The sequence below is a fragment of the Chionomys nivalis genome, chromosome X (genome assembly GCF_950005125.1).
Source record: "Chionomys nivalis chromosome X, mChiNiv1.1, whole genome shotgun sequence".
NCBI lineage: Eukaryota > Metazoa > Chordata > Mammalia > Rodentia > Cricetidae > Chionomys > Chionomys nivalis.
In genome coordinates, this window is record NC_080112.1 from 90,226,536 (window position 1) to 90,253,209 (window position 26,674).

Consider the following 26,674-nt stretch of genomic DNA (forward strand, 5'->3'; position numbering starts at 1 on the left):
TTGGACACTCTAAGTCAAAATGGAACATCTTACACTGCCCTCTTAACCTCTAAAATAGGGACAGACGCGTGACTTTTGTTCCTCTTTATTGTCTGAAGAACTGTGTCAAAAACTCATCTAACTAAAATCCCCAGGGAGTCTTGCAACAGCCTTACTTTCATATTCTCTTCTCATGATTGGTTCCACATTGTGTGACAAGAGTAATACGCTGACTGATCAGGCTCCATTAGCATTGCCATAGCAGTCACTAATTCAGTTCTGTGACTCTTCCACCGCAGCCTAGCGACCATAGAACTCTGAAGTAGGCAGAAGGAAAGGATGATGGAAAGCAACATCCCACAAAGACCCAAATGACACTTGAGAGAATGATCTCCTCCAGAAGCAAGAGCCACATGGCACACCTGTGAGTCCCAGGACCTGCCAACCTGATAAAAACAGACCAGTGGAGCCTACATCGTGACTTGTTGCTTTTGCTGCTGTGAACCATCTCATCTTACCATCCTTTCAGAGAAACCTGAGACCATGAGGAGCAGCCTCACCCTGGTAGGCACCTTCTGGGCCTTCCTGTCCCTAGTTACTGCTGTGGCAAGTTCTACCAGTTACTTCCTTCCTTATTGGCTGTTTGGATCACAGCTAGGGAAGCCAGTCTCTTTCAGCACATTCAGGAGATGCAACTATCCTGTGCGGGGAGACGGGCACAATCTGATCATGGTGGAAGAATGTGGGCGCTATGCCAGCTTCACTGCCATACCAAGCCTGGCATGGCAGATGTGTACAGTGGTGACAGGTGCCGGCTGTGCGCTGCTACTCCTGGTGGCACTGGCTGCTGTCTTAGGATGCTGCATGGAGGAACTCATCTCTAGAATGATGGGGCGTTGCATGGGAGCTGCACAGTTTGTAGGAGGTAAGACTATCTCAGGGATTGAGTAGGTTGTGGAGATTTGGGGTGATGGAAGTGAGGAAAATGGCAGTATGGGAAAATACACTCTCACCTCTTCTACTCTTAATCTGAAGCTATGAGTGAAATTTCCTTGAAATTCATTGGGAATTCATAGAAAATTAAGGTAGTAGACAGAGTTGCTTTCAATAGCTTTGTCTCCTTTTTCTCATTTACAAGGTGTCCACTTAAAAATATCATCTAAAAAATCCATCAAAGTATAAGAGAAAAGAACAATGATCAATAGAGGTAGGGCAGTTGAGACTGAATAATGGGCACCAAAATACAGTTGCATAGGAAGAATTCATTCTTTTTCTATAGGTAAATATAGAGACAGTAGTCAACAGTTTTTTATTATATATCTTCTAAATCTATAAACTGGAATGAGAAGAGCCTTAGTGCTTCTAGTCATGTGTCAATTAAAAATAAATAGTACACAGTTAAAATCTATACCATAGAACACTTCTGAATGTAATAAAATTTTTAAGACTTTTATCCATTCTGACTTCCAATAACAGCATAAGAGTCCAGTATAATATCAGTGCTCCTTAATAAAGGTGATCTCTATGAGCCTTTTTGGTAGTTACTTTAGAGGACAATGACCAGATAGACATATACACACTTGCTAACTATCAATTATCCCCACCAAAAAATTACCTCTATTAGTATTAAATGTTATTTATTTTCTAGACAGTCATAAATACTTTTTGGTATATATCCAAGGTTAGCACCATTTGGTAGCCATTAAATAAATTTACCCATATTTCTTGTGGCCTCGACATACCCTATTTTGTTCTTTGCCTTATTCAGGCTTCCCTTAATTTTAGTGCAGTCATCCTAGGTTGCAGGTAGCTGGATAATGGTCTAAAAAAGAAGAAAAAAAATGCAAAGCTTGAAGATTGCAAGAAGATGGTGAGACTAGCTTAATTTGAACCAAGACTAAAAACTTAATGTATGTAATATTTGTACTATTTTGTATGTTTCCATGGGGCACTGGAAAAACTACTGTAGAACACACTGCTGACGTTTGTTGGTACAAGTTTTGGAGTTTTCATCCACTCCATTAACACCATCTTTTCTACTAGTATCACAGTGTGGTAAGAAAAGTCAGGATGCTTGGATTCCAGTTGTTTGTGACAGTGACCTGTGCCTACCTATGCAAATGTTATATATTTTTTTTTTTTTGGTATTTCACTTCCATTGAATATATTCCCTGGAAATACAAATCATATATGCACTTCATTCTTCTCTCCAATGACAGACTGCATTTAGGTGGTCTTGGAGTAAGATGGTCGTGAACTTAGGCAAATATTCTCAATGGAATAGTGATGGGTGAGACTTGGTTCTGTATCTTCTTTTCCACAGAGGGTATTTAGCTTTGTCTGGAGAAATTTTGGTTATTAAAACTCAGAAAAAAACATGCCTCTGAGAGGCCCTTGACTTTCTAGTTCCTCCTTTATTCAGATTCACTGTAAATCTTTCACATATGTATTATTATTCTATTTGCTCATATGTCTTAATTTTTCTACTTTTTTGCAGCTAAAAGGTTTTCTAGAAAAATCAAAAGTAGAATTCGATTTCTCCCGAATGCCATGGTACCAAACATGTTGCTAATATTGCTAGAAACCAGCTACTTGATTTCTCTTGGATAGTTCCATGGGTATCACAAATCAGCCTTTGGCTAACTTTTCACCTACGTTTGTGGACATGTTAAAGTTAACCCAACATTTCCTTCAATATATTTCCTCAGCAAGTGAAAGTTGACTGATAAGAGAGGGTGATTGCTGTCTTCTGGGATAATGTGAACATATGAGACTTGGGTTAGTTTCCATCTATTCATTCTTTTATAGACATTTTGCTTATTTGTTTTTGTTTTTCAAGACAGGGTTTCTCTGTGTAACAGCCCTTGCTGTCCTGAAACTCACTCTGTAGACCAGGCTGGCCTTCAACTCACAGAGACACACCTGCCTCTGTCTCTTGAGTGCTGGGATTACAGGCATAAACCACCATCACCTGGCTATTTTCTAGACTTTTATTTATGCCTTTTATGCCCTGAGTAGCCAACTCTTCTTACAGGAGAGTGACAGTTTAGCTCCATTTGCATCTCTGAGAGCACCAAGCTGAAAGTTAGGAGGCTGCAAGTGGCAGAAACAAGAAGGACTGTAGCAAGAGCCTCTACAAAACTGCATTATTAGCTCCTTGTCCTCTATGCTTGCTTCCTCTTTGGAGCCCAACTGAGACTTTTACAACATTCAGGCTTCTCTATATAATGCCCCTCCATTGAGCTCATCTACAAGATCTAGAAACTTGAAGAAAAATTTGAGGTGAAATGTGGAATGATAATGGGGACTGTGACATTCCCCAAGATGTCTGGAATAAAACTTTGGCTTGGTGACAGGTATCATTTGACACTCAGATGACTCTGTCACCTTATATTTCCTAGGGTCCTTGTTCATCAGGATATACTTGCAGTGTTTATATCTAGTTGAGTATCTTTGAAACCACAAATAAAGTGGCATCTACAACAGCATTAGGCTAGATAAGATTTTTAAAAATTTTCTGCAAAGCTAAAACATCCTGTCATGGGAGTGATTAGAAATCTTATAGAATGGGAGAAAATTCTTCAGACAAGGAGTTAATATCTAGACTATATGAAGAATTAAAAAAGCAACACATATCTGCTCACCAATAAACTGTCAAGCAATAAATAGCCTAATGAAATGACCAGGCAGTTCTCAAAAGAAGAAATACAACTGGTCAATAAATATTTTAAAGTGATCGACATCCTTAGCCATTAGAAAATGCAAGTTGAATTGATTTGTGAGCCCATCTCATCCCAGTGATAAAGGCTATCATCAAGGAAACACATAACAAAAAATGTTGATGAAGATGTGAGGAAAGATGTCTTATTCATGGCTCATAGGAATTCAGACTGCTGAGACCACTCTGGAAATAAGCTTAGAATTTTCTCAAAAAATTAATAATAAGAAATACCATATGATCTAGCTATAGTATTATTGAGTATACATGTACAGGACTGTATTTCTACCACAGAGACGTATATACATCCTTGCTTGTTCCTGGTCTTCATGATATCAAGAAAACAGAATCAACTTAGATTCTTAACAACATATGAATTCTTAATGAAAATATGGGTATATAAACACAAACATTTATTTCACTGTGAAGAAAAATGAAGCAATGAAAATTCCCCAAAATAGACAGATCTTGAATTTATATTAAGCAAGAGAGTCCAAGTTCAGAAAACAAATGGCGTATAACCTCTCATATGCAGATCCTAAATTTTAATGCATATCTATACACATATGTGCATGCACACACATCACACATACATGTATGAGTGTGAGTGTGGATGCAGACAATGAAATGTGTAAGATGACAAGAAGGAAAGGAGTAGAAAAGAGGTGCAAAAGAGGCAACTGAATGAGTGTGACAGGTAAGTAAACAGAGTGTTGGAGGTGGAAGGATACAGGGCTAGGAATCGGTAGTGAAAAACAGTCTACAAAGATCAACACCAATTGTATATGACGACGACAGAATGAAATGGAATATGTTGTATGCTAGTTTACGGAAAAAGGAACAAGGATGTGTTATCAGCATTATCCCCCGACAGTGGAATGATATTGCAATAGACTGCTAGACTTCTGCTGTTTCCCTGTCTGTAACCAGCCAGATAACAGACAGCCAGGCCTCCTTTGCTGACTCTTGTGACTGTTAAGTTGTATCCCATATGAAGGGATAGGGAAGAGTGTTTTGGATCACCAAAGTTTCTAGGAGTCACTTGGCATTTGACCACTCCTATGTCTCTTCAAAGGTCAGACATTAAGAGAGAGGCTTCCTCAGTGGCAGGAAGCCAACCATGAGCAGCAATTAGAGCTCCGTGGCTAGCAGACAGATTAAAAAAAAATAAGTAAATAAACAAATAAATAAGAAAAAAGACATGTGGGCGTTTGATCTGTGCTTCTCGTGCAGCTAGGGGAAATTGATTTTGTTTCCCTGAGACCGCCTTGCTTCTCGGCAGCTATTGCATTAACCGAAATCCATCAGGGGAGGAGCCAATTTGGTTCAGGTCTGGATTATCTCTGCCAGACCCCAAACCACTGAAGAGATGGAGGATCCATTAAGAAATCCCTCCTCTCCCTGCCTGACTCTTGTTCCCTGCTCTGGCAGCTGCCCACAGAGATGAGTGGTGGGAAGTGGGGGAGACAGGAAGAAATAAAGAGCTGCTGGTCTGACTCATACTCAGCAAGGTGACCTGATGGGGCCCTTGGGTCCCATTTGCTCCACCTGCAGCTGATCCAGCTGGCCAAGCTAGGGTCCAAAGAGTCTTCCACTGGGACCTCTGTGCCCTGTTCCAAACCGTGAAGGAAACATCTGGTCAGGAGATTATTTCAACACTGGGGATGCTGAGGTTTCCAACTAGCTTGCCCTTGGTCCCCAAGAAAACGATCACTATTCACATTCCCCGGTGTATACATATGTAAGATGTTTATGAATTATCCTTTCTCTTTCAGTGAGAACTAAACAAAGAAAGAATAGGTGAGAAGTAAACATAAGGAACTTCTTGGCAGGAAAAAAGTGTAAGATGTTGGATCAGGTTACTCGAAGTAAGCCAAAAATCTTTCTAGAACAGAAAATGTATTGGAATCACCTGGAATGCTTAAAAGAACATGAACTCTCCAACTCTCCAGTTTATTTTTCCATTCTGATATACACAGAAACAGGTGGAAAGCTATAAAAAAATATTCCCAGCGTCTCTGATATGAAGTCTTTCCCAAACCCAAAAGCAACCCATTGCCTTGAAAATATATTTTTTGTTAAGGGGAGCCTTTTACACATCTGACAGTCACCAGTGCACTTTTGTGTGTAAGCCCACAGTATTAGATGATTCCAGCTGGATAAATGTTGGCACAGAAGAGAGATAACAGAGAACTTGATCTCAGGAATGATACTGTCTTTCTGAAAACTGTTATCTTCAATACGTGTGCACATTGTGTAATATCCAAATCAAAGCAATGAGCATTTCCACCATTTCAATCCTTTTATCAGTTACTGGGGTTGAAAACATTTTTACTTATTTTGAAACATAAAGTATAGTTATTACATGTATTGTTAGCTTGCTGCAACACTACCATAAATAGTCAGAATCTAGACTAACTGCAACTCCATGAATTAATTCCATAGAAGTGAAAAGAAAATTAACCTTTCTTAAAATTATGAATTTCTTCTGATGTTTACCAGACTTCATGCCATTTATTCTTCCTATGTGAGAAAGGATTTGAAAAGTTGACATGAGTTTGTAAGATAATAAAGGAGGTTCACCTACCAGCCAAGAGTCAAGTAGCAAAATGAGTTAGATTTTTCTAACTTCCAGTTTGGGATCTTAAAGAACATTTTACACTCTATTTCTCTCTCTCTCTCTCTCTCTCTCTCTCTCTCTCTCTCTCTCTCTCTCTCTCTCTCTCTCCCTCTCTCTCTCTCTGTATAGCTTAAAGAATTCAGTTCTCTTGGTTCTCTCCTTCCACCACGTGAGTCCTGGGCATTGAACTGAGGTCGATAGGCCTGGCATCATATGCCTTTTCCTCTTGTACAATCTCAGGGTTTCGCAGATGTTTTTAATTTTTCCTTGCTTCCCTTTCAGAAATCAATGCTAGGATATTGATTTGTGGAGTGGACCATGAACCATGTGTATACGAAGTACCTGTGGTGTTTGTTAATACAGATTCTGGTTGTTCCAGCGCTGACCAGGGCCCTGGTTATCTGTTTTTCACACAGCCTCACAGGCTGGTTTACTTTTAACATATTATAAAATGTTTTATACATATTCACACGCCAGAACTACAATAGTACAGTATAGTTGAAGCATTTTACATACCCTAATTGCATTCCCAGGTCTCTACTGCAAAAGTTCTGAGCAAGATTTCAGAATACATTAAAAGTGTTGAAGGAAACCGTCTCACTTCTGTTCATGAAATTGCATCTTTCTGCAATTATCTCTGCCTGTAAATATTTATTCATTGCTCAAAGGCCAGTTCCAATTCAATGTCTGTATGTAAAGTTTCCATTGGCCTTTTACCATCACTAGCAGATATAAGCTATCCTATAGCTCTGTAAGAGAATGACAGGTCAAATGAACAGAAGTAAACTAGAAGGAAAACATACTCAGAATGCAGACTTGTCAATTTTCCAGAGTTACATTTTACTTGAGATTTTTGTAAGAGAAAGAACTGAGCAAGTTAAAAATCTTTAACATCTACTATGCTTCTGTTCAGGAAAGTACATTCAAGCCTACCTAACCCATCTTGATTAGAAAGGTAGGGGACTTGGTGGTAGTGGTGTGGAATTAACAAAATTGCTGCTTGCTTATGGATGGGGAGGAAGGATGTTACAGGTTTGTAATACCCAATAATAGGGCTAGTACTTCCCATAAATAAAAATCAGGCACAAACCTATTGGGGATATGTGTTGGAGGGAGGATAATACAACTGCTGGTGGACTATGGGAAATAATTGTTCTGGGTGACTGAGGGCCTGGGGCAGCAGTAAGTTAATTAAAGAGAGGGTTTCATGTTGTTTTAGATTTTTTACCTCCTGAGAGGGTTGTTTTGATATGGAGATTGCTGCAATGTCTGAAGCTCATCACCCCAGGCCTCTGTGTGGTCAGCACAGGGAATTCAAACTAGAGTAATACATTTGCTTTTGTGTTAGCCACTACATTAGAAAGGGATGAGGTGAAGGGATACAAGATGGTGTGGTGTTGGTCCATTGGACATCTGCTTTGCCCAGCAGAAGACAGGAAGGATAGCAATACCCTCCAGAAGGTGTTCTTTGCCTTCTTACTGGCAAGTGAAACTAAGTTGGATAGACAACTTCTTCTTTCCCCTTCTTCATCCATCTTTTTCCTTCTTCCTCCTCCTTCTCCTTCTTATCTTTCTTCTTCTTGATAGGTTATCAGTGCATAGTACTTACTGACCTGGCACTTGCTACATAGAACAGGAGGGCCTTGAATTCATAGAGAACTTTCAGCCTCTGCTTCTGCCTCTGCCTACTGAGTGCTGGGATTAAACATGATCACCACTATACCCAGTAGGGGCAGATGTCTTGTGGTTAGAAAGGCAGTAAAAGTAGGTGTTAGCAAGAACACACGGTGGTAGTACAAACCAGAGCTACAACTCATATGTGGCAAGGCTAGGATTTTAAACTAGTTTTCCCCCGATAGCTGATCACCTGCTTTTGTGAATATGATTGTGTTTTTCTTTAGTGTTGCTACCAGAAGCAGATACATCTACACACAGGGAGTTTTAACAATGCATATTCCTGGTATGCATCTAAATACCTGGTGATAAAACCCAAGAATCTACATTTTTACTGCTAGTAACTTTAAAGTTACTTTATATAAAACAGAATGGAAAATAATGGGTTTTGCTATGATTTTCACTCACTTCCCTACCTTGTTTCTCTGATCTTTAGATCCTTTCATTCACTGACATAGATGCCCTCCTGCATTTTGTTCTACATATATGCTTAAAAAATAGGTACTTTATATGAATAAAAAATGTATCTGTCTTTCTGAGTCAAGTTTATTTGGTTTATCCTAATGATCTCCACTTCCATTTTCATTCGTCTCATGATTTTGTTTCTCTTTATGACTGAATAAAATTCCATTGTGTGTACATGTGTTATGTTTCTGATCCATTCATCTATTGATAAACATATATATGGTTTCATATATTAGCTATTGTAAATAGTGCTGAAACTAACCATGGTTTGTAGATGTCTCTGTGGTATCCTGATTTAGAGTCCTTTATGTATAGATACAAATGCACATTTTACTTATTTTATTTTCTTTAATTTAAATTATTATTTTTAAAATTTACACACAATATATTTTGACCATATTCTTTCCCCTTTCCCAGTTCTTTCTAGATTCTTCCCAACTCCCTACCCACTCAACTTCATGTTCTTTCTCTGTCTCTCAAATAAACCTCCCAAAAAGAAAAAGGTAATTTTAAAAAACCAAAAAAAAGACAATAAAACAAAAATATCAAATGTACATTTTTAATCAGTTGCTGCTGTCTTGGAAAGTTCCAGCATGGTTGCTAGTAAGAATTCCAAATAGAGAAGGAGAACTGGTGGGGACAATTCTAACTGAGGAAGAATTACCCTGCGATTTCATTTTTTCTTTTTAATGTGTCTCCCTGGGACAAAATTTTACAGCTCTGATAAAATGTATTGAGACTGTTAGTCACAAGGGAAATATGTACATGAAGTGTGTTTACACTCTAGTGTACTTACCATCTACAAGACAGTAGGAGAGATGGGCATTGGGGGAGAGTTGGAGTAGAGCATGATTGTGTGTTAGACAGGACCTATGCCTCAAAGGGAATCCCTGCCTGTCACTAGGTACCCCTGAAAAATTGCAAAATAATGACTTCAACTTGGCAGCTTTTGAATGAAGTACTGTTCAACTTTTGGCTTTTCAGCTGTTTGTTGTGAAGGCTAAGTGAGGAAACAATTAACAGAGGAATATGGTCAGAAATTGGGAGATGAGCCATGGGGAAAAGCAGTTTTTTAATAACAACAAATCTTAGTTGAGTACTTTAAGTATCTGTCACTTGATATTTATTAATCTTGTTGGCTATTGAAATGTCTGTAGGCAGAGACTGCTCGTTTGTTCCCGGCTGCCTAGACTCAAAATAATCACATAGAAACTGCATTAATTAAAACAATGCTCAGTCTATTAACATATGGATATTTCTAGCTACCTCTTATATCTCAAATTAGCCCATTTCTATTAATCTGTGCACCACAATGAGGTTCATGGATTATCACTTCCGGCATTCATCTCCTCTGGCAGGTACATAGTGTCTCTGACTCTGTATACTCTCTCTCTCTCTCTCTCTCTCTCTCTATATATATATATATATATATATATATATATATATATATATATATATATATATCTTCCAGCCTGGTTATATTCTGTTAAGTCATTGACTGAAAGTAGCTTCTTTATTAATCAGCGGTAGTTACAGAATACAGAGGGGACTCCCACATCAAATGTCTGCATAGGATATGGTATTGTTATTATTTCCATTTTAAAATGAAGGGAATTAAGACAGAGAGAGACATCAAGTAGCTTGTCTGAGGTCAGGTGAACTTTCAACTGAGGTCTAGGAAGTTTCTAGAGCTTGCTCTCTTAAAGTGTCATGCTTTGTGGTTTGTCCAGATTTCTTGCTTGTGAAATACCTAAGGTCTGGTAGAACTTGTCTTCCCCGAAAGTAGTTATTCTTGAAAAGTAAACTCTAGAACAAAAGAGACTCTAATGGTTGATCAGTTTTAGATTAGAAGTGTCCTGTCAATGACCAGCTGCACAATCTTATGAATACAGGCAAAATATCTAAAGGTCTTTTCCTATGCAGGATTCTCTGATAGGAGCAGTTGGAGGGAAGAAATGAGGTGGGAAATTATGTCAATATAGTACCCATTTATGAAATTCTCAAGCTAAAAATACCAAATAAATTTAAAAATAAACACAATGTCTTAGAGTAGAAAAGATGCTATTGACTATACAAGATATCCAGAATTATCTCCCAATCTAGCTGAGGAAATTCCTTCAGAAGGCTACCCTTAGAGAAAATGGGAAAACTCTGTTTTTCTTTTCTCTGTTTGCCTGTCTACCTGTTTTCCTTCCTTTCCTTTCCCCCTTTATCTATCTATCCATCCTTCCTTCTTTCCTTTCTTTTTCTTTCTTCCTCATGTTTGTTTTCCTTGAGATAAGACCTTATACTGTAGCTATTCTTGGCCTAGAACTTCCTATGTCATCATGACGATCTTCCTGTCTCAGCCTCCAAAGTGCTAGGGTTATGAAAAGCTACCACATCCAATGTCTCAGTTTTTAGTCACTATTTCTATCACAACAAGAAAGGGCTCAATTTTCCTTTCTACTTTTGTCTCTACCCATTGTGGGTACTCTGAACTGTCTCATATTACAGCATTTCAGTTTAGCTAGAATTTAAATGAAAAGGGTATTGTTCCATTGTCACTGGAGAAATTCCAAAGTCTAGAAAGGTCTCCGAGTAACAAGTTTCATTCCCCGGAAGACAACAAGACAGATAAGGATACTCTCTAATTTTAAGCTTTCCATTGAAGCAGGATTCAAGACTTAAATGGGTCTCTCTTTATTTTACAAACTTCTCACTGCCAGTCAGGAAACTTCTTCCTCTTTCCATATTTAAACTATTTTTTCTATACATTAAGATCCTTCATTTCTCCCGTAGCCTCACTGGGGATGGGGAAAAGCCAATAGCTATATGCCAGACAAACTCACTTGCTCAATTTGAGACCTTCTTTATGCAAAGTGGGCTTCTTGAACGCCTTTGGGAACCTATGAGTGAAGAATGAAAAGTGAAAATCAGCCTTACTTTTCCTGTCTGACTTACACCAGGACTCTGGGACTTACAAGCTTGTCAATTAGTCACCACCGTTCACTCATCTGCTCCTGTAGACCAGGCTGTTCTCAAACTCACAGAGATCTGTCTACCTCTGCCTCCCGAGTGCTGGGATTAAAGGCGTGCGCCACCACCGCCCAGCTTGTTCCTGTGTTCTACACGTCTGCTGCTTCCTTTCAGTGCATTCTTTACAGGTGTCCTTTCCTTGTCTCTTAGGTGTGGCATACAGGGTCTTGAAATCAGGCCATTTTGGTATAAAATACACAGATTCACTTGAGTCTTCTCAGGGGGAAAGGAAAATATACATACATTAGGAAATCGGGACCAGACACTTAACAAAAAGAAGCAGCTTCTGCTTTCTACGTTTGAAATGCCATCAGCAGGAAGGGATTTATCTCATGATGTGTCTGATTCATGTCACTATTCTGCCTCGTTACTTGCTCCACCAATTGCTTTGCCTACTTTCTCAGATTTCAATCCTAAACTGTAGGTTTAGCTTCATAGAGACTTGAATCTACCTCCTCGACTTTTTTTTTTTCAGTTCCAGTGCTATCTGTGAATTATGCCAGCAGTTCCATGTTTTGTTTTGTTTTGTTGCCTGTTTGTCCTTTCTTTTCATTTCAGTACAGGCTCTCTATACGTTGTCAGACTAATCTTTTGCACATGCCAAGCAACCCAGCCTGAAGTCTAATTCTCCTACCTTAGGTTCTGAAAGTACCTAGATTACCATTACGCACCACTATATGTTATTTAAAGGTTTCATAAGTCAAAATCTAGTGCTGTTTATTTCCTGAGGTCTGGCTATGATGGCACCCATTACTAGATAGTCAATGAATTTGGTTTCATTTAGTGTCAGGTACCAATGTTTGTTCTAAATTGCTGCAGCTAAAGGTCTGGTAGGTTCGCGGGTTGTAAAAATGAGTCGGGTACTCCTAGGACACTATGGTGGCAAGTAAACCCAGACAAATAGCTGTGGTTTGAAGAGTAAGGTTTTTATTAAAGTTCCACAGTGTTCCCCGATCATGACCAAGAGGCCTAAGCCAACAGAGATAAGTGAATGGGGCTTTACTAGTTCCATTTGGTGTTTCTGGGAAGAAATACCTTAGGAAACCTTAAGGAAGTTTATTTGGCTCTCAATTAGAGGTTGTGGCACTGAAAAGTTCCCTAGAAGTGGTGGCTGGAGCGTGAGGTCACATGGTATCTGTAGTCAGGAAGCAGAGGGAGATGAAAGCTGCTGCTCATACTTTCTTGTCTTTTTTTCAGACTAGCACACTAAGGTACAGAATTACTGGTATGACCTACATCCAGACTAGCTCTTTCCATCCCAGTCAAACCTCCCTAGAAAGGGTCACACAGACAGACATGCCCAGGGGTGTGTCTCTTAGGTTAATATAAATCCCACAAGGTGACAGTCAAAGTTAATCATGACAGGTCAAAGAAATTGTTAGAAGTCAAAGAAGGCTCGGGATTTGGTTGAAATAACATTTTGAAGAAGAGGGAGTATAATATCCTGTTTACCATGCAAAGTATCCTCAACATGTATGAAGTCTGTAGTTCAGTAGTTTCCCAGAGAGTTTGATGTCAAAATAGGCCTCATAGTGAGACTGTCTGTGTCCAAGAAAGAAAAAGTGGCTGTAAGTATGATATTGACCTATCTTAACTTCATTCTGTCTTTATGAGTTGTCTACTTAACTATCATCTCTCTCTCTCTCTCTCTCTCTCTCTCTCTCTCTCTCTCTATCTATGACACTGTAATTGAATTTACAATATAATAGAAATATTGTATTTTAGAGATAAGTGTCAAGCTTGAATAGAGGAGGCAGAATTTAATGTGAAGCAGTCCAGGGAAGTTGCTAGGATGATCAAAAAACTGCTCTATTTTATTACTTGTGTGTGTGCTTTTTTTTCCAGGGCTGCTGATAAGCTCAGGCTGTGCATTATATCCTTTAGGATGGAACAGTCCGGAGGTAATGCAAACATGTGGGAATGTCTCCAATCAATTTCAGTTAGGTAAGGTAGTGTCGCCAGAATGGCAGTGATGGTTTATGGGAAAAGTAGCTTTAAACGTTTACCTCTTGGAGAGTCCTCTGTGACTAAATTGTCCTTGCCCATATCTGTCATCTTGTAAACTTGTAGGAGGCAATGGGTTTGTCTGGGTTCCTTTATCCTTTTAAATTTGTAAGCTTTGGATTTAAAATTCTGGTTCTTTAATTCTCTCTATATGTAATTGATGCATTTCATCAGGATCTTTTGGCCAATGTAGAGTAACTAACTATAGAGAAATTTAAAGTATTTGTCATGCAGATTAATTTTTGTTATGTGTTATTTTTTATCATTTACCTGAGGAGGAATTTAAAAGAATGAGACAGACAATGAGACAATGATTCCCAGGGTTTATACTCTTTTCTAGTTTACCTTTGTGTGGGTAGAGGAGAATAAAAGTAATGTTGATAACGATTAAGATGCTTTTGAGAATTTATTTTATTTTGTGCATTATATTATAACCTTGGAGGACAATGAAGAGGAAATAGGTAAAAGGTGGTTTTAACTTGCCCATGGGCATATAACTTTTAGCTAACAGAATCATGATCTAATTGAAGTTCATATATGTTTGTTGCTGTACTATTCGTAAAAGAGAAAAAAACAGAATCAACCTAATTTTCTTCACCATAAGAATAAACAGTGAAAATTATGTACAAAATGAATATGTAGATCAAAATGATAAAAAAAAAACAAGAAAATGTGGCATGGAAACACAACGGAGTTTTTCAGCCATGAAAATAGAACAAAATTTTGACATTTTCAGGAAAATGGCTGGAACTGGAAATAATTATGCTAAGTGAAATGAGTCAAACTTACAAAGACACATATAATATATTTCTCCCTTATGCAGAGCTTAGATTTAAATTTAGGTGTTGCTACGTCTGTTTGAATAGAACAGAAAACAAAAAAAAAAGAGGATTTTGAGAGGAGAAGAGGAGGTCTAAAAGGAATGAGAAAAGTGAAAGAAAAGATAATGGACTGTAACATGAAACCAGGAAACAGAATGACTGGCAGGGAGATGGAGTATTCACAGAGCCGGTAGGGGTCAGAGGAAGACAGTGGATAAGAAGATTAAGTACAAAGTATATTGACACATATACATTAGAAAGGGCCACAATGATAACTATTAGATTAAATACTAAATAAATAATAATAAAAAGAAAAGACACTTAAACAGTTGTTTTACATATCCTGTCCTAATTATATCTCCTAATGCCTCCAGCAGAGGTAACTATTATCTGTAACTTGCATTTTTTTTTTTCATTTTTGGAGACAGTGTTTCTCTGTACCTTTGGAGCCTGTTTTGGAACTAGTCCTTGCAGACTAGGCTGACTTCAAACTCTTAGACATCCACCTGCCTCTGCCTCCCAAGTGTTGGAATTAAAGGCATGTGCTTTAATTAAAGGCCTGCACAGCTAATTTTAATGCTTTAAAGTATATATATATATATATATATATATATATATTCAAAATGGTGATTGTACTATGAACTTAATATTTATTATCAGACTTTATTTTTCAGACAACTCCATGAGTATGTGTTTTAAGACTTTCATTTCCTTTTACCGAATACACGAAGAACTGGGTATTAGTTTTAATGAAGCATCAATTCCCTTTACAGTGCTTGGAAAATTCAGCATATTTTTACACAGAATCATAAACTATTTGAACAACAACAAAAAAAGACTTAGCTATTGCTTGGCTTAGGTATTTGCTTATTCTTCTTATCCTTTATATTAAATGCTATGATCTCTGATTTGGGAGGTGATTCAATTGATAATGTGCTTGTGAACCGAGTTGAGATCCCCAGCACATGTGTAAAAAGGCTGGGCATAACTATGCTCATCTACAACTCCAGTAGGGTGGAGAGCACACGGAGCCAGACAGATCTTTAGATCTCACCAGGCAGTGTTCTTAGCTAATGGGTGAGCTCTAGATTCAGTGAAGAAATGGTGTTTCAAGAAAAATAATATGGAGGATGATTACGACACTCCAAACGTTGACTTCTGAGCATACCACACATTAGCACATATTTAGACCCTCTACATGGAAGCACCTTTCCACATGCATACACCATAAACACACACACACACACACATCCCGCAACTTGAAAAGTCCTTCACCACCATATATTTACATATTCATTTCCTTTGTAGCTCAAAACATGTAGTTATTTGGTCCTATTTGACCACCTGCTTTCCTTAATGGAATGGAAGCTCTGTGATGGAAGAGACTTCATCTTTTTTTCATAATCAAATGATACTTTTTGCATGAATAAATCTGGTGTCGCCTCTTCAATTTAAAGACAAGGAACCAGGAGTCCTACTTGACCTTTGCCCTCGCCCTCCCCTTCCTTTTCCTCTTCCGGGACGGTGCTTAGAGGCACTCAGAATGGTCCAGCATTTGACGTACCGTAGTAGGCTCTCCTACAACACAGCCTCCAACAAAACTAGGCTGTCTCGAACCCCTAGCAACAGGATTGTTTACCTTTACACCAAGAAGGTTGGAAAAGCACCTAAATCAGCATGCGGTATGTGCCCAGGCCGACTCTGAGGGGTTCCTGCTGTGAGACCGAAAGTCCTCATGAGATTGTCTAAGACAAAGGAGCATGTCAGCCGGGCCTATGGTGGCTCCATGTGTGCCAAGTGTGTTCGTGACAGGATCAAGTGGACTTTCCATATTGAGGAGCAGAAAACTGTTGTGAAAGTGTTGAAGACACAAGCGCAGAGTCAGAAAGTGAAATAAAGCCGGGCGGTGGTGGCACACGCGTTTAATCCCAGCACTTGGGAGGCAGAGGCAGGTGGATCTCTGTGAGTTCGAGACCAGCCTGGTCTACAAGAGCTAGTTCCAGGACAGGCTCCAAAACCACAGAGAAACCCTGTCTCGAAAAACAAAACAAAACAAAACAAAACAAAAAAGTGAAATAAATGTGTGGCTTAAAAAAAAAAAGACAAGGAACCAGAGGTCCAGAAACTGATAGTGCAGTCCAAGTTTTCTGACCTCACACCCCTGTGCTCTCAGGCTAGGATCCATATGTTTTGCATCTGTTCTGGATGGAACAGAGACTAATGTGGCTCGAAATTGTGGAGTTGTCACTGCTCTGACTAGGAAGACAGTTTCTCTGAGAGAGGACAATAAAAAACACTCTTACCTCAACTGGGGAAAGATTAGGGAAGACCTTCCAAATGAAGTGTAATAGTTTTAGAAGGAAACTGAGATTAGTACTATTAACAGGGTAACTACAGGAGGAAGAGAGTTCTACACAGAGAAAAAGACAATAGTCTTTGAAGTGGGAATGACATGACATAGATGTTGGATAACTGGAAGGTCAGTGTTGCTGAAGTTGAGTGAGTGGCAAGAAGTGTAACAGACAGCTGAAGGATTGTGAACAGCGATCCAACTTTACAAGTCTTTGTGTTTTATCCTACCTACAGTGGGAAGCCATTGCATGATTTTGTAAAGGAGAGAGACAAGATGCGCTTTACATCCTGTAAATTTACATCCTGTTTTTCTGACAGAGTTAAGGAGAATACCATTGGAGGTGGTGGCAAGAGTGAAAGGTGTCAAATGGGAGGATTGTCTTAGACTAGGTAGAAATAAAAGCATAGGGATCAGCTATCTGAATAAAGTAGATAGACCGATTACAATAGAGTTGTCCCTTACCAACACCAGTTGACAGGTCAACATGGATGCAGGAAATCTCACAAGGCCCGACTTCTAGATCAATAGCTACAGGTAATTAATAGCTACTGAAAGAGGGAGAATCCATCTTCTTTCAGGATGAGTCCTCAATGGGTTATCCAGTCCCAAGTGGTCAGTCCCCAAATTATATACATATGAGCAATGCTAAATGAACTCAGGAGATTGGATTTATATATTAATGCATATATAATGCATGCATGGCTGGGAGCTGTGGGCCTCTTCCCACAGCCCGGCTCCCGCATGGTTAGCTTTATACCCGAAATAACAACACACGCATTGTATTCTTTTAAACACTGCTTGGCCCATTTCTAGTCATGTGTGTAGCACCCCAAGGTGTGCTTACCAGGAAGATTCTAGCCTACGTCCATCCTGGGTCGGAGCTTCATCGCGCCTGCTCTGGAGCACAGCAGCATGGCGTCTGCCCCAGAGAGGAGAGCTATCGACTCTGCCTGGGAGAGGGGAGCATGGCATCTGCTCCAGAGAGCAGAGCTGTCGAGTCTGAGCTCACTTCCTCTTCCTCCCAGCATTCTGTTCTGTTTACTCTACCCACCTATGTTTTAACCTGTGAGGGCCAAGCAGTTTCTTTATTTTTAACCAATGACCTTCCTCCATCATTTCCCCTTTTTCTGTTTAAACAAAAAAAAAGGAAGGCTTTAACTTTAACATAGCAAAATTACATATAACAAAACAGTTATCAAGTAAAAATTACAATATTTACATCTATTTTATCTTTATCATAACTGAGGAAAACTATAACTATTCTTCAACTCCATCAAAGACTCGAGAAGGATACAATATTACCCAAGCAAACAAAAAATAAGCAACTTTCAAACTCTAGAAATGACAGAGACATCTCGCTGCCTGTACAGTCACCCAAAATTTCTCTGTACTGTTGGAGCATCAATCTTCAGCCTTCAGGCCCATAGTATCCAGAGACGTTTCCATGAAGCAGGCAATTTAAAGGCAGTTCAGTCACTATCTGCTGTGTCCTGCAGAATGTCTCGCAGACTCTTTCATGAATCAGGAACCCCGAAAGATCATCTCACCTTTAGGCAAGTTCAGCAGTCCTCTCTCTGCGGGTTCTTTGTGTCCAGTTTATAAAATAGTCCAGGCAAGAGCAGTTTCTTGCCCAAATGGCTATCAAACTCCATAAGGATCCTCTTCGATGCCCATCTTTTTCTTGAAGTAGATTGGTGCTGCCAGGAGCAGAGTGTCTCATTGTCATGAAGAATCCTAAGTTATCAAAACATTTAAAATGCCATATTCTATAATCTTTGAAAGATATGAAGAATGCCTATCTAAAATATATCTATGTACATCTAGAAAATCTAACTAACATGACTACAAGCTTGACTATTATTGATAATTATCCATTAACAACCTATATACATTACATTTTTAAGTGAACTACACAATCACAATACCTTAATCAATATCAGAAATACATATACATATAATAAAATTGACCTTAAATTAATGTCAGTAAACCAAGATTCATATCAATGCAAATTATTCACATCTATATTATCTCCCCCTTTAAATGTAAAAGATTTAAACAATATATGGGAACATGGGCACAGTTTTTTCTCTCCAAACTGCTTCCTGCTGAATGGGGGTGCTGTTAATCAGGTCTTTCATGGTATAACCTATGTGCTAGGTTCCTCTCAGTTGGCAGTTGAGCAAAGTAATTTTTTGAAGGTGTTCACAGCAACCCTTCAGGAGGACGTGGTCCATCATACCATATTGAAATAGAAACAATCCAAAGAGTCTCATACTCTGTGAAAACAAAAGAAGAAACTCTTTTCCAAAGTATCATATCCTTAGGTCCAAATTCTGAAGTCAAGGTATTTTGAAAATATCTATCTTGGATTAGTTCAGCAGCATTTATAAACAAATATCTTTTAGCATCTGTTGCTCCTTCCTCAGCATTAAAACAATTCAAAGAGAGCATAATAGCATACAGTATCAAGATTTTCTGTGTATTTTCCATCTTTGTGCAGCTTTATTTTAACTCTATTTTGTTTACTTTTACTTTTATTTTATATTTTCTGTATATCTTCATCTTGGAATAACTCTTTAGACCAGGCTGTCCTTGAACTCTCAGAGATCTGTCTGTCTCTGCCTCCCAGGCAGTGGGATTAAAGGCGTGTGCTACCATACCTTGAAGTATCAGAGGTCAATCTCCCTCTGCCTCCCAAGTGTTGGGATTAAAGGTGTGTACTACCACACCCAACTACTTCCTTATTTTTGTTTTTTAACTTTTAAGAACTTTATCTTTCAGCCTGCATATATTTTTAAACACACTGTAAATCATTTAAAGTTTTCTTTGTCTTTGAATCTCTCTTTATTGTATCTCTCTCTTTTTCTGACCACAGGAGCCTTTAAATTACAGAGCAATATGGGTAGGATTAAAGCCGTGGCTTTGCCAGCTAAATCCAGCCCATTCCTTAGCTTTCCAGCCTCATGGCAGAGGTACCGGCTGTAGCCATGTTTATCACCACAACTCTGTGGCGTTTCAAGGTCCTTGCCAGCAAACAAGCTACAACACTCAAATGCTCTCTCTGTAGCTGATCTCCTGCCTCAAAGAGTCAGAGTTTGCCCCGGCAGGATAGCCCAGAAAGTCAGCATTTTAAAACAGCACAACCTTTTTCCTGCTACAGCTGAAAACAAACAAGCTTTTATCAATACCATTTAAGTGTTTTGTGACAGGACCTCTTAAGAGCTGCAGGGTTTTGCCCTAAAGCTGAGTCAGGAAGCCTCTCTTAGATGAGAGCGCTTGCTTGCCTCTAACAAGCAGAGCAGACCCAAGAAATTGCTGCTGCCAAGAAAACATGCTTTACTCTATTCTTTCCCAAGCTTTCTCAGGCTTTCTGTGGACTCAGTTGTCCACGTGGGCGCCATTCTGTTGAGGGAGCTGCGGGCCTCTTCCCACAGCCCGGCTCCCGCATGGTTAGCTTTATACCCGAAATAACAACACACTCATTGTATTCTTTTAAACACTGCTTGGCCCATTTCTATTCATGTGTGTAGCACCCCAAGCTGCGCTTACCGGGAAGATTCTAGCCTACGTCCATCCTGGGCCTGCTTCTGGAGCACAGCGGCATGGTGTCTGCCCCAGAGAGGAGAGCTATCGAGTCTGCCTGGGAGAGGGGAGCATGGCGTCTGCTCCAGAGAGCAGAGCTGTCGAGTCTGAGCTCACTTCCTCTTCCTCCCAGCATTCTGTTCTGTTTACTCCACCCACCTATGTTTTAACTTATGAGGGCCAAGCAATTTCTTTATTTTTAACCAATGACCTTCCTCCATCACATAAGTGTCCATAAAACAATAAAATGTTTAAAAAGGAGAGCATGGATTTGATGGGAATTGTGTAGTGGAAGACGTGGAAGGAGGAGAGAGAGGGGAAGATGGTAGAAATACATTACCCATATATGAAATTTTTTAATGAAAAAAAACACAGTTTTCCATTGCATCCTTGGGTTAGCGTTTATATTTTTTGATTCAACCAACTATGGAAAATTAAATTTGATACAAATTGTACTTGTACTACAAATGCATATTTTTGGTCACTTATCTGTAAATAATGCAGTATAGGAAACTGTTTACAAAAACTTACATTCTATTAAATAAATACCATAGAAATTATTGAAATATAAAATGAATTTATAATTCTTATGCAACTATAATGCCATTTTATATCAGGGACTTGAAATTTTTCAAATTTTGTGTGGGTTGCTAGACCCAATCTCCAGTAAATAGTGAGGGACAGATGTGTATTTTAAAATGCTCAATGCCGGGCAGTGGTGGCACATGACTTTAATCCCAGCACTCGGGAGGCAGTGGCAGAGGGATCTCTGGGAGTTTGAGGCCAGCCTGGTCTACAAGAGCTAGTTCCGGGACAGGCACCAAAGCTCCAGAGAAACCCTGTCTCGAAAAAAACCAAAATAAATAAATAAATAAATAAATAAATAAAATGCTCAATGGATTGTAGAAGGTATTATGTTTGATGAGGGTAAGAGAAGACAAGAAGAGAAACAGCTATGGTTGAAATGGGAGGAGGAAAACAGGAAACTCAGTTCAGTTGTTTGTGAGATGAGATGTCTCTGTGTAGCTTAAATGCTAATGTCAAGCATGTGGTCTGAGTCTCACTGAGGAATCCGGTCTCAAGTTTAGAAACTGGGAGTTCTTAGCATATATATGATATAGTTATTAGGATAAATGATTGTGTTAATAATGACTATCACGTTGTGAAGGTGAGATTTACAAACAGTTGAAGTTACTTTTACAAGATCTGTTTAGCTATGGAAATGAGTAAAAAGAAAGGTTAAGTTGAAGTCTTGGAAATTCTCAACACATAAAATTAGCAAATACAAACTCCTGCATGGCATTCACTATGAACATAACCAACCTTTACATCAATCTGCTAGGAAGGGATTATCAGCCTGTGTCTTTGACTATCTTGTGTTATTATAGCAATCTCCCATTACTGGACAATGTATAAAGACAAAATATTCAACTTTGAAAAATATCAGTGTCTGAATGTGTCAAGACATTGTAGAGAAACAGAAAAAGAATTGGATATGTGCAGAAGGGTCATGCATTTGTGTAAGGACAAAAGGGAGTAAAGATTGCTCATTTATGACAGCCTGCATTTTCTTGGGAACTAGTCTGCTCTTGGACAGTCTGAAATAGTCCTTTGAAACACCATTCATTCATTTATGGTGTGGAGTTCTTATAACCCAATAAGCCTCATCTCTTAAAGGTTCTGCTACTTCAACACTGACCCTGGGGAAACATGTTTTTTGAACATAATTTTCTGAGGGACAAACAGTATCTAAACAACAACAGCCTTACTGTTTGCATGGGGCTTGTCTATATTGTCATAACCATTGTGAGTTCTTTGTAGTCATTATCTGATGTTAGATCCTATAGGTGAGAATGCTGCCTGCTCTTATTCTCTGTATGAGGAAAGGTAGACATGAAATCCTACCACTAACCAAGGAGGTCCCAGTAAGAACTTAAAGAATCTAAATATTTCTAATGGAACATAGCACCTTTTCATGAAAAGACTGCTATCATAACACTTAATTCTTAGGTAAGTTCTATAGCATCTATAGATAAACCATATTACTACATAGTCTCATAGTCTAATTGGTATACAGCATTAGCTTGTGAAGGCAGTGGGATTTACAGCAGGGTCTGAAGATGACTTGAGATGTAAATAGGAGGGTGAGTACTAGTTTCTTTATTATGATATCTTTTTGCTTACTTTTTTATTTTTTAAGAAGATGGTCATATTTAAGTACAATGCTTTCCTTTTCATTACTTATATTTGTTTTATGACAACAACATCTTAGTATACTTTCATGAAAATAAATAAGCAAGGAAAATGTATGCATAACTGATCGTAACATGCTGTTGTTATAAAGACATAACCCTGGAACATGAAGAGGTAAAGTGATTTATGTGAGGTTGTAGCACGAACAAGAAAAACCCAGAGACAGAAATTGGGATTCAGGCCAAAAACTAGAAAAGCAAAGCAGTCAAGCCACTAGAGAAGTCTTACCTCTACCAAGACTGGGTAACCACAAACTAAGCAGAATAAGACTCCCTCTCCTCCCATTTATAGTCCCCCTCGTGCTGGAATTAGAGGTGTGTGACTCCCTAGGCCTAGGGGATTAAAGGTGTGAGATACCACCTGGATTTGTTTCTGCATTGATCTTTTGCAGCCCAGGGGGACCTCGAACTCACAGAGATCCATCTGATTTTGTCTCCCAATTAAAGGTGTGCATCACCATTGCCTGACCTCTAGTAACTTTAACTTTGCCTCTGGTCTTCAGGCAAGATTTATTTATTAAAATACATATAATATATCACTACATAAAGTTATTCAGGAATGTAAAGGCAGAAGACTGACTAGAGTTTATTTGCTAATGCACTGTCCTATCCACACTATGATGGCCATTTTTCCTGTACAATGCTGAAGACATATATTGAGGCACTTGAGAATTTATTGTTTTTATCAATAGTTATGTGAAATACAGAAAGTACCCAGTTCTGCCTCATGTCTCTCCAAACCTACTTTCAAACTCAGTCTCATGTCAATCTTTTAGTATAACCAAAGAAAAATAAACAAACAAAGGTTGTTGGAAGAGAGTACCAATGGAATGGATATTTATTGAGAACTTTCAAACGCCCAATGGATGGGATTTATGCCCAAATTATACTGATAAATTTTATAAAAAAGACAAATATAAATTTTTATGTTCCACACATTCTTTTTTTTTTGTTTTTTTGTTTTTTTTTTGGGGGGGGTTTCGAGACAGGGTTTCTCTGTGGCTTTGGAGTCTGTCCTGGAACTAGCTCTGTAGACCAGGCTGGTCTCGAACTCACAGAGATCCACCTGCCTCTGCCTCCCGAGTGCTGGGATTAAAGGTGTGCGCCACCATCGCCCGGCTTGTTTTTTTTGTTTTTCGAGTTAGGGTTTCTGTGTTGTCTTGGAGCCTGTCCAGGAATTAGCTCTTGTAGACCAGGCATGCCTTGAACTCGCAGAAACCCACCTGCCTCTGCCTCCAAAGTGCTGGGATTAAAGGCATGCACCACCACTGCCCGACTGTTCTGCACTATCTAATTTCATACAAACACAGTCTTTCTGGAACTTACTCTGGTCTTTTGAAATATCTACTTATGCCTTCCTTGTCTCAGTCTTCTTTCATAAAAAAAAAAGTGATAAAGTGGATGAATGCAAGGGTGGCTCTGATAAATGATTAGAGAAGTGTTGTACAAGAACAGCCCTCAAAGATGAAAGCGTGCTATTGCAAGCTAGGTATAGTGGTGTGTACATACAATTCCAGTACTTAGGTAGAAGGAACAGGAAGACTGAATTTCATGTAATCCTGAGTTACAGAAGGAGACATGTCTCAAAAATCAATCAAACTAAACAAAATACAAAAGTGTCACACAATGTAAAGGGAGTGTCAAACCTCTTCATTTACATTTGAGTCCTGCCTACTGCTTTTCCTGCTTCTAAGATTTTATCTTGGAATGTTTCCTAATCTACTAATACCCTTGATGTTCCAATAGTCTCCAGTGTCTGCACTAAACCCACTCTACTGACTCTTTCTCATCAATGCCTTTGGTCAAACGGTTTAGGAAACTAACTCTTTCTTCTTTTCTTCATTAAAAAGGAAAAAAACTCAAATATTTAAAGCACAAAATCAGCAAACAATAGTTGAATTTGCACTGAAGCACAAGGTGGAATCCACCTTTCAGATCAATTGTTGCAGCTATTGAGTCATAGTAAAAGCAGATGAGATTTTTTTTAAGTGACTAATGACTTGAAACTAGCTCCCTGATTGCTCCCTGTCATCCTGTTCAATGGTGATCCAGTATCTGGAAGTTGAGGAAATTACTCATTCATTAATAAGAGGGAAGTCAGGTAAAAGCTCCAAACAACAACTTTGTCAAGTACAATGTCTTTCTCTATCATTATTTTATCAATTAAATTAAAACTGAAGAAAGTGGTTTGCTGCTAATTGGACTCTTACCATTAAATGGAGCTTATGAAATTGATCTCACAAAGAAGAATGTCTAAAACTCTAATGCTAAAATAATCTATTTATCTGCCCTCTCCAGTTATTCTTCATCTTGGCTTGAATTGGCACCAAAAGCAGTAGGAAGCAAGGAACAGATCAGAACTCTGAGGAAGATGAATGAATATTGATTGGTTAAAGTTAACAATGTTACTTTTGGAGGCTGGAAGTGGCTAGACTAATGGCTCCATGGTTAAGAGTATTGGCTGTTCTTCCATAGTGTAGTGAGAGCAGCGGGCTGTGTTCCCAACCAGATCCCAGCTAGCTTACCCCCAAAATAATAACACACAAATTGTATTCTTTTAAACACTGCCTGGCCCATTATATCTATCCTCTTCTTGGCTAACTCTCACATCTTGACTAACCCATTTCTAATAATCTGTGTAGCACCACGAGGTGGTGGCTTACCGGGAAAGATTCTAGCCTATGTCAGTCTCGGGTTGGAGAATTATGGCGACTGACTCACTTCCCTTCTTCCCAGCATTTTGTTAGGTCTACTCCGCCTATCTAAGCTGCTGTCCTATCAAAAAGCCAAGACAGTTTCTTTATTAACCAATGAAAGTAACACATAGACAGATGACCCTCCTCCATCACCATAGGACCCAGGTTCAATTCCTATACCTGCATGGTGGCTCACAACAATCCATTACTCCAGTTTCAGAGGATCCAAATGCCTTCTTTTGGCTTTCATGGGTACCAGGCACACATATGGTAAATACCCATGCATGGAGTCAAAACAATCAAACACATAAAGAAGAAATATATTTTTTAAGTGAGTGTTTTTGTTTCTGCTTTCCACAATGAAATAGACAAATATGTGACATGGGGCAAATTATTCAATAATCATGAGCTTGTTATTATATAGGTTTTGTGAGGGTTATATAAAGTCAATTATGAAATACACTCAGTACAGTGTTTGACATGTAGTAATCTGTCAATATTTGCTGTGTGATATCATCATTATCATTACACTGATGCCAATTTTAAAATGAAAGTATTCTCATGTGTGGTAGTTAACACTTATTACCAACTTGACTGAATTTAGAATCACCTAGGAGATACATCTGTGCACATCTGTGGGGTGTTTCAGAGAAGTTAAACTGAGGGAGGAAAACTCACTCTGGATACAGTAGAACAGTGCCACAGACTGGGGTCCTGGCCAGAATAGAAAGAAAAAGAAGAAAAGAGTAAGCTAACATTAGTAAGTAATACCAGCATTCTTGTTTCTGTGTCCTGATCTTCCTAGCTGTGAGCAAGTTGCCTGCTGCCATGCCTTCACTGCCCCAAGGGACTATGCTCACTAAACCATGGGCCATAAGTCTTCTTTCGTCCTCTGTAGTACTTTCTTTCAGGTATTTGTCCACAGTAATGACAAAATACCCTAATATATCATGCTTTAGTTTTCAGAAAAAAATTATATATAGGAATTCTTAAATTTTCTACTTATGAGCCATTTCCCTGAAGAAACTTTCATACAGCCCCAAGTATTCAGATATAAAAGTAGATATATAAGTCAAATTACCGATAATAAATAATAAATCATTTTATTTTAAAACAACCTTGATATATGATTTTTACCATTTATTACAGATTAAACAAATTGCACACTAATGAAAGGACATGTTTGCTTTTACATAAAAACTAAGTTTTAGTTGAATATTAAATATGAAAGGGCTTATAGCATCTTCTACAGTTTTCATTAGATTGGTATTTTGGTTTCATAATTATAAATGCTTGGAGTAAAACTCCACATAAATATGTAACACAAAATAGCAAAGTGTGTTCAGGGCCATGTTAAAAGCTGTTGGGAATTCTGTTCTAACACAAATTCACTGCCTTTTTCTGAAATTCAATTAAGCAACTCAAGCAGTAGCTTACATCTTTATTTTCTTGCTGTATCAAATTTTTACTTAAAACATATTTTTCAAAATT

General features: G+C 38.6%; 1 protein-coding gene and 1 pseudogene across 1 annotated transcript in view; both read left to right on the top strand.

Annotated features, from left to right (window-relative positions):
- The first annotated feature begins 343 nt into the window (after positions 1 to 343).
- Positions 344 to 26,674, top strand: part of Lhfpl1 (LHFPL tetraspan subfamily member 1) — a 46,612-nt gene continuing 20,281 nt past the window's right edge. The window contains exons 1-2 of the mRNA XM_057760132.1: positions 344 to 904; positions 13,320 to 13,418. Coding sequence (XP_057616115.1) covers positions 523 to 904; positions 13,320 to 13,418 — 481 coding nt within the window. The 5' untranslated portion in view covers positions 344 to 522. The remainder of the gene's footprint in view (positions 905 to 13,319; positions 13,419 to 26,674) is intronic.
- On the top strand, positions 15,843 to 16,196 carry LOC130867906 (60S ribosomal protein L34-like; annotated as a pseudogene).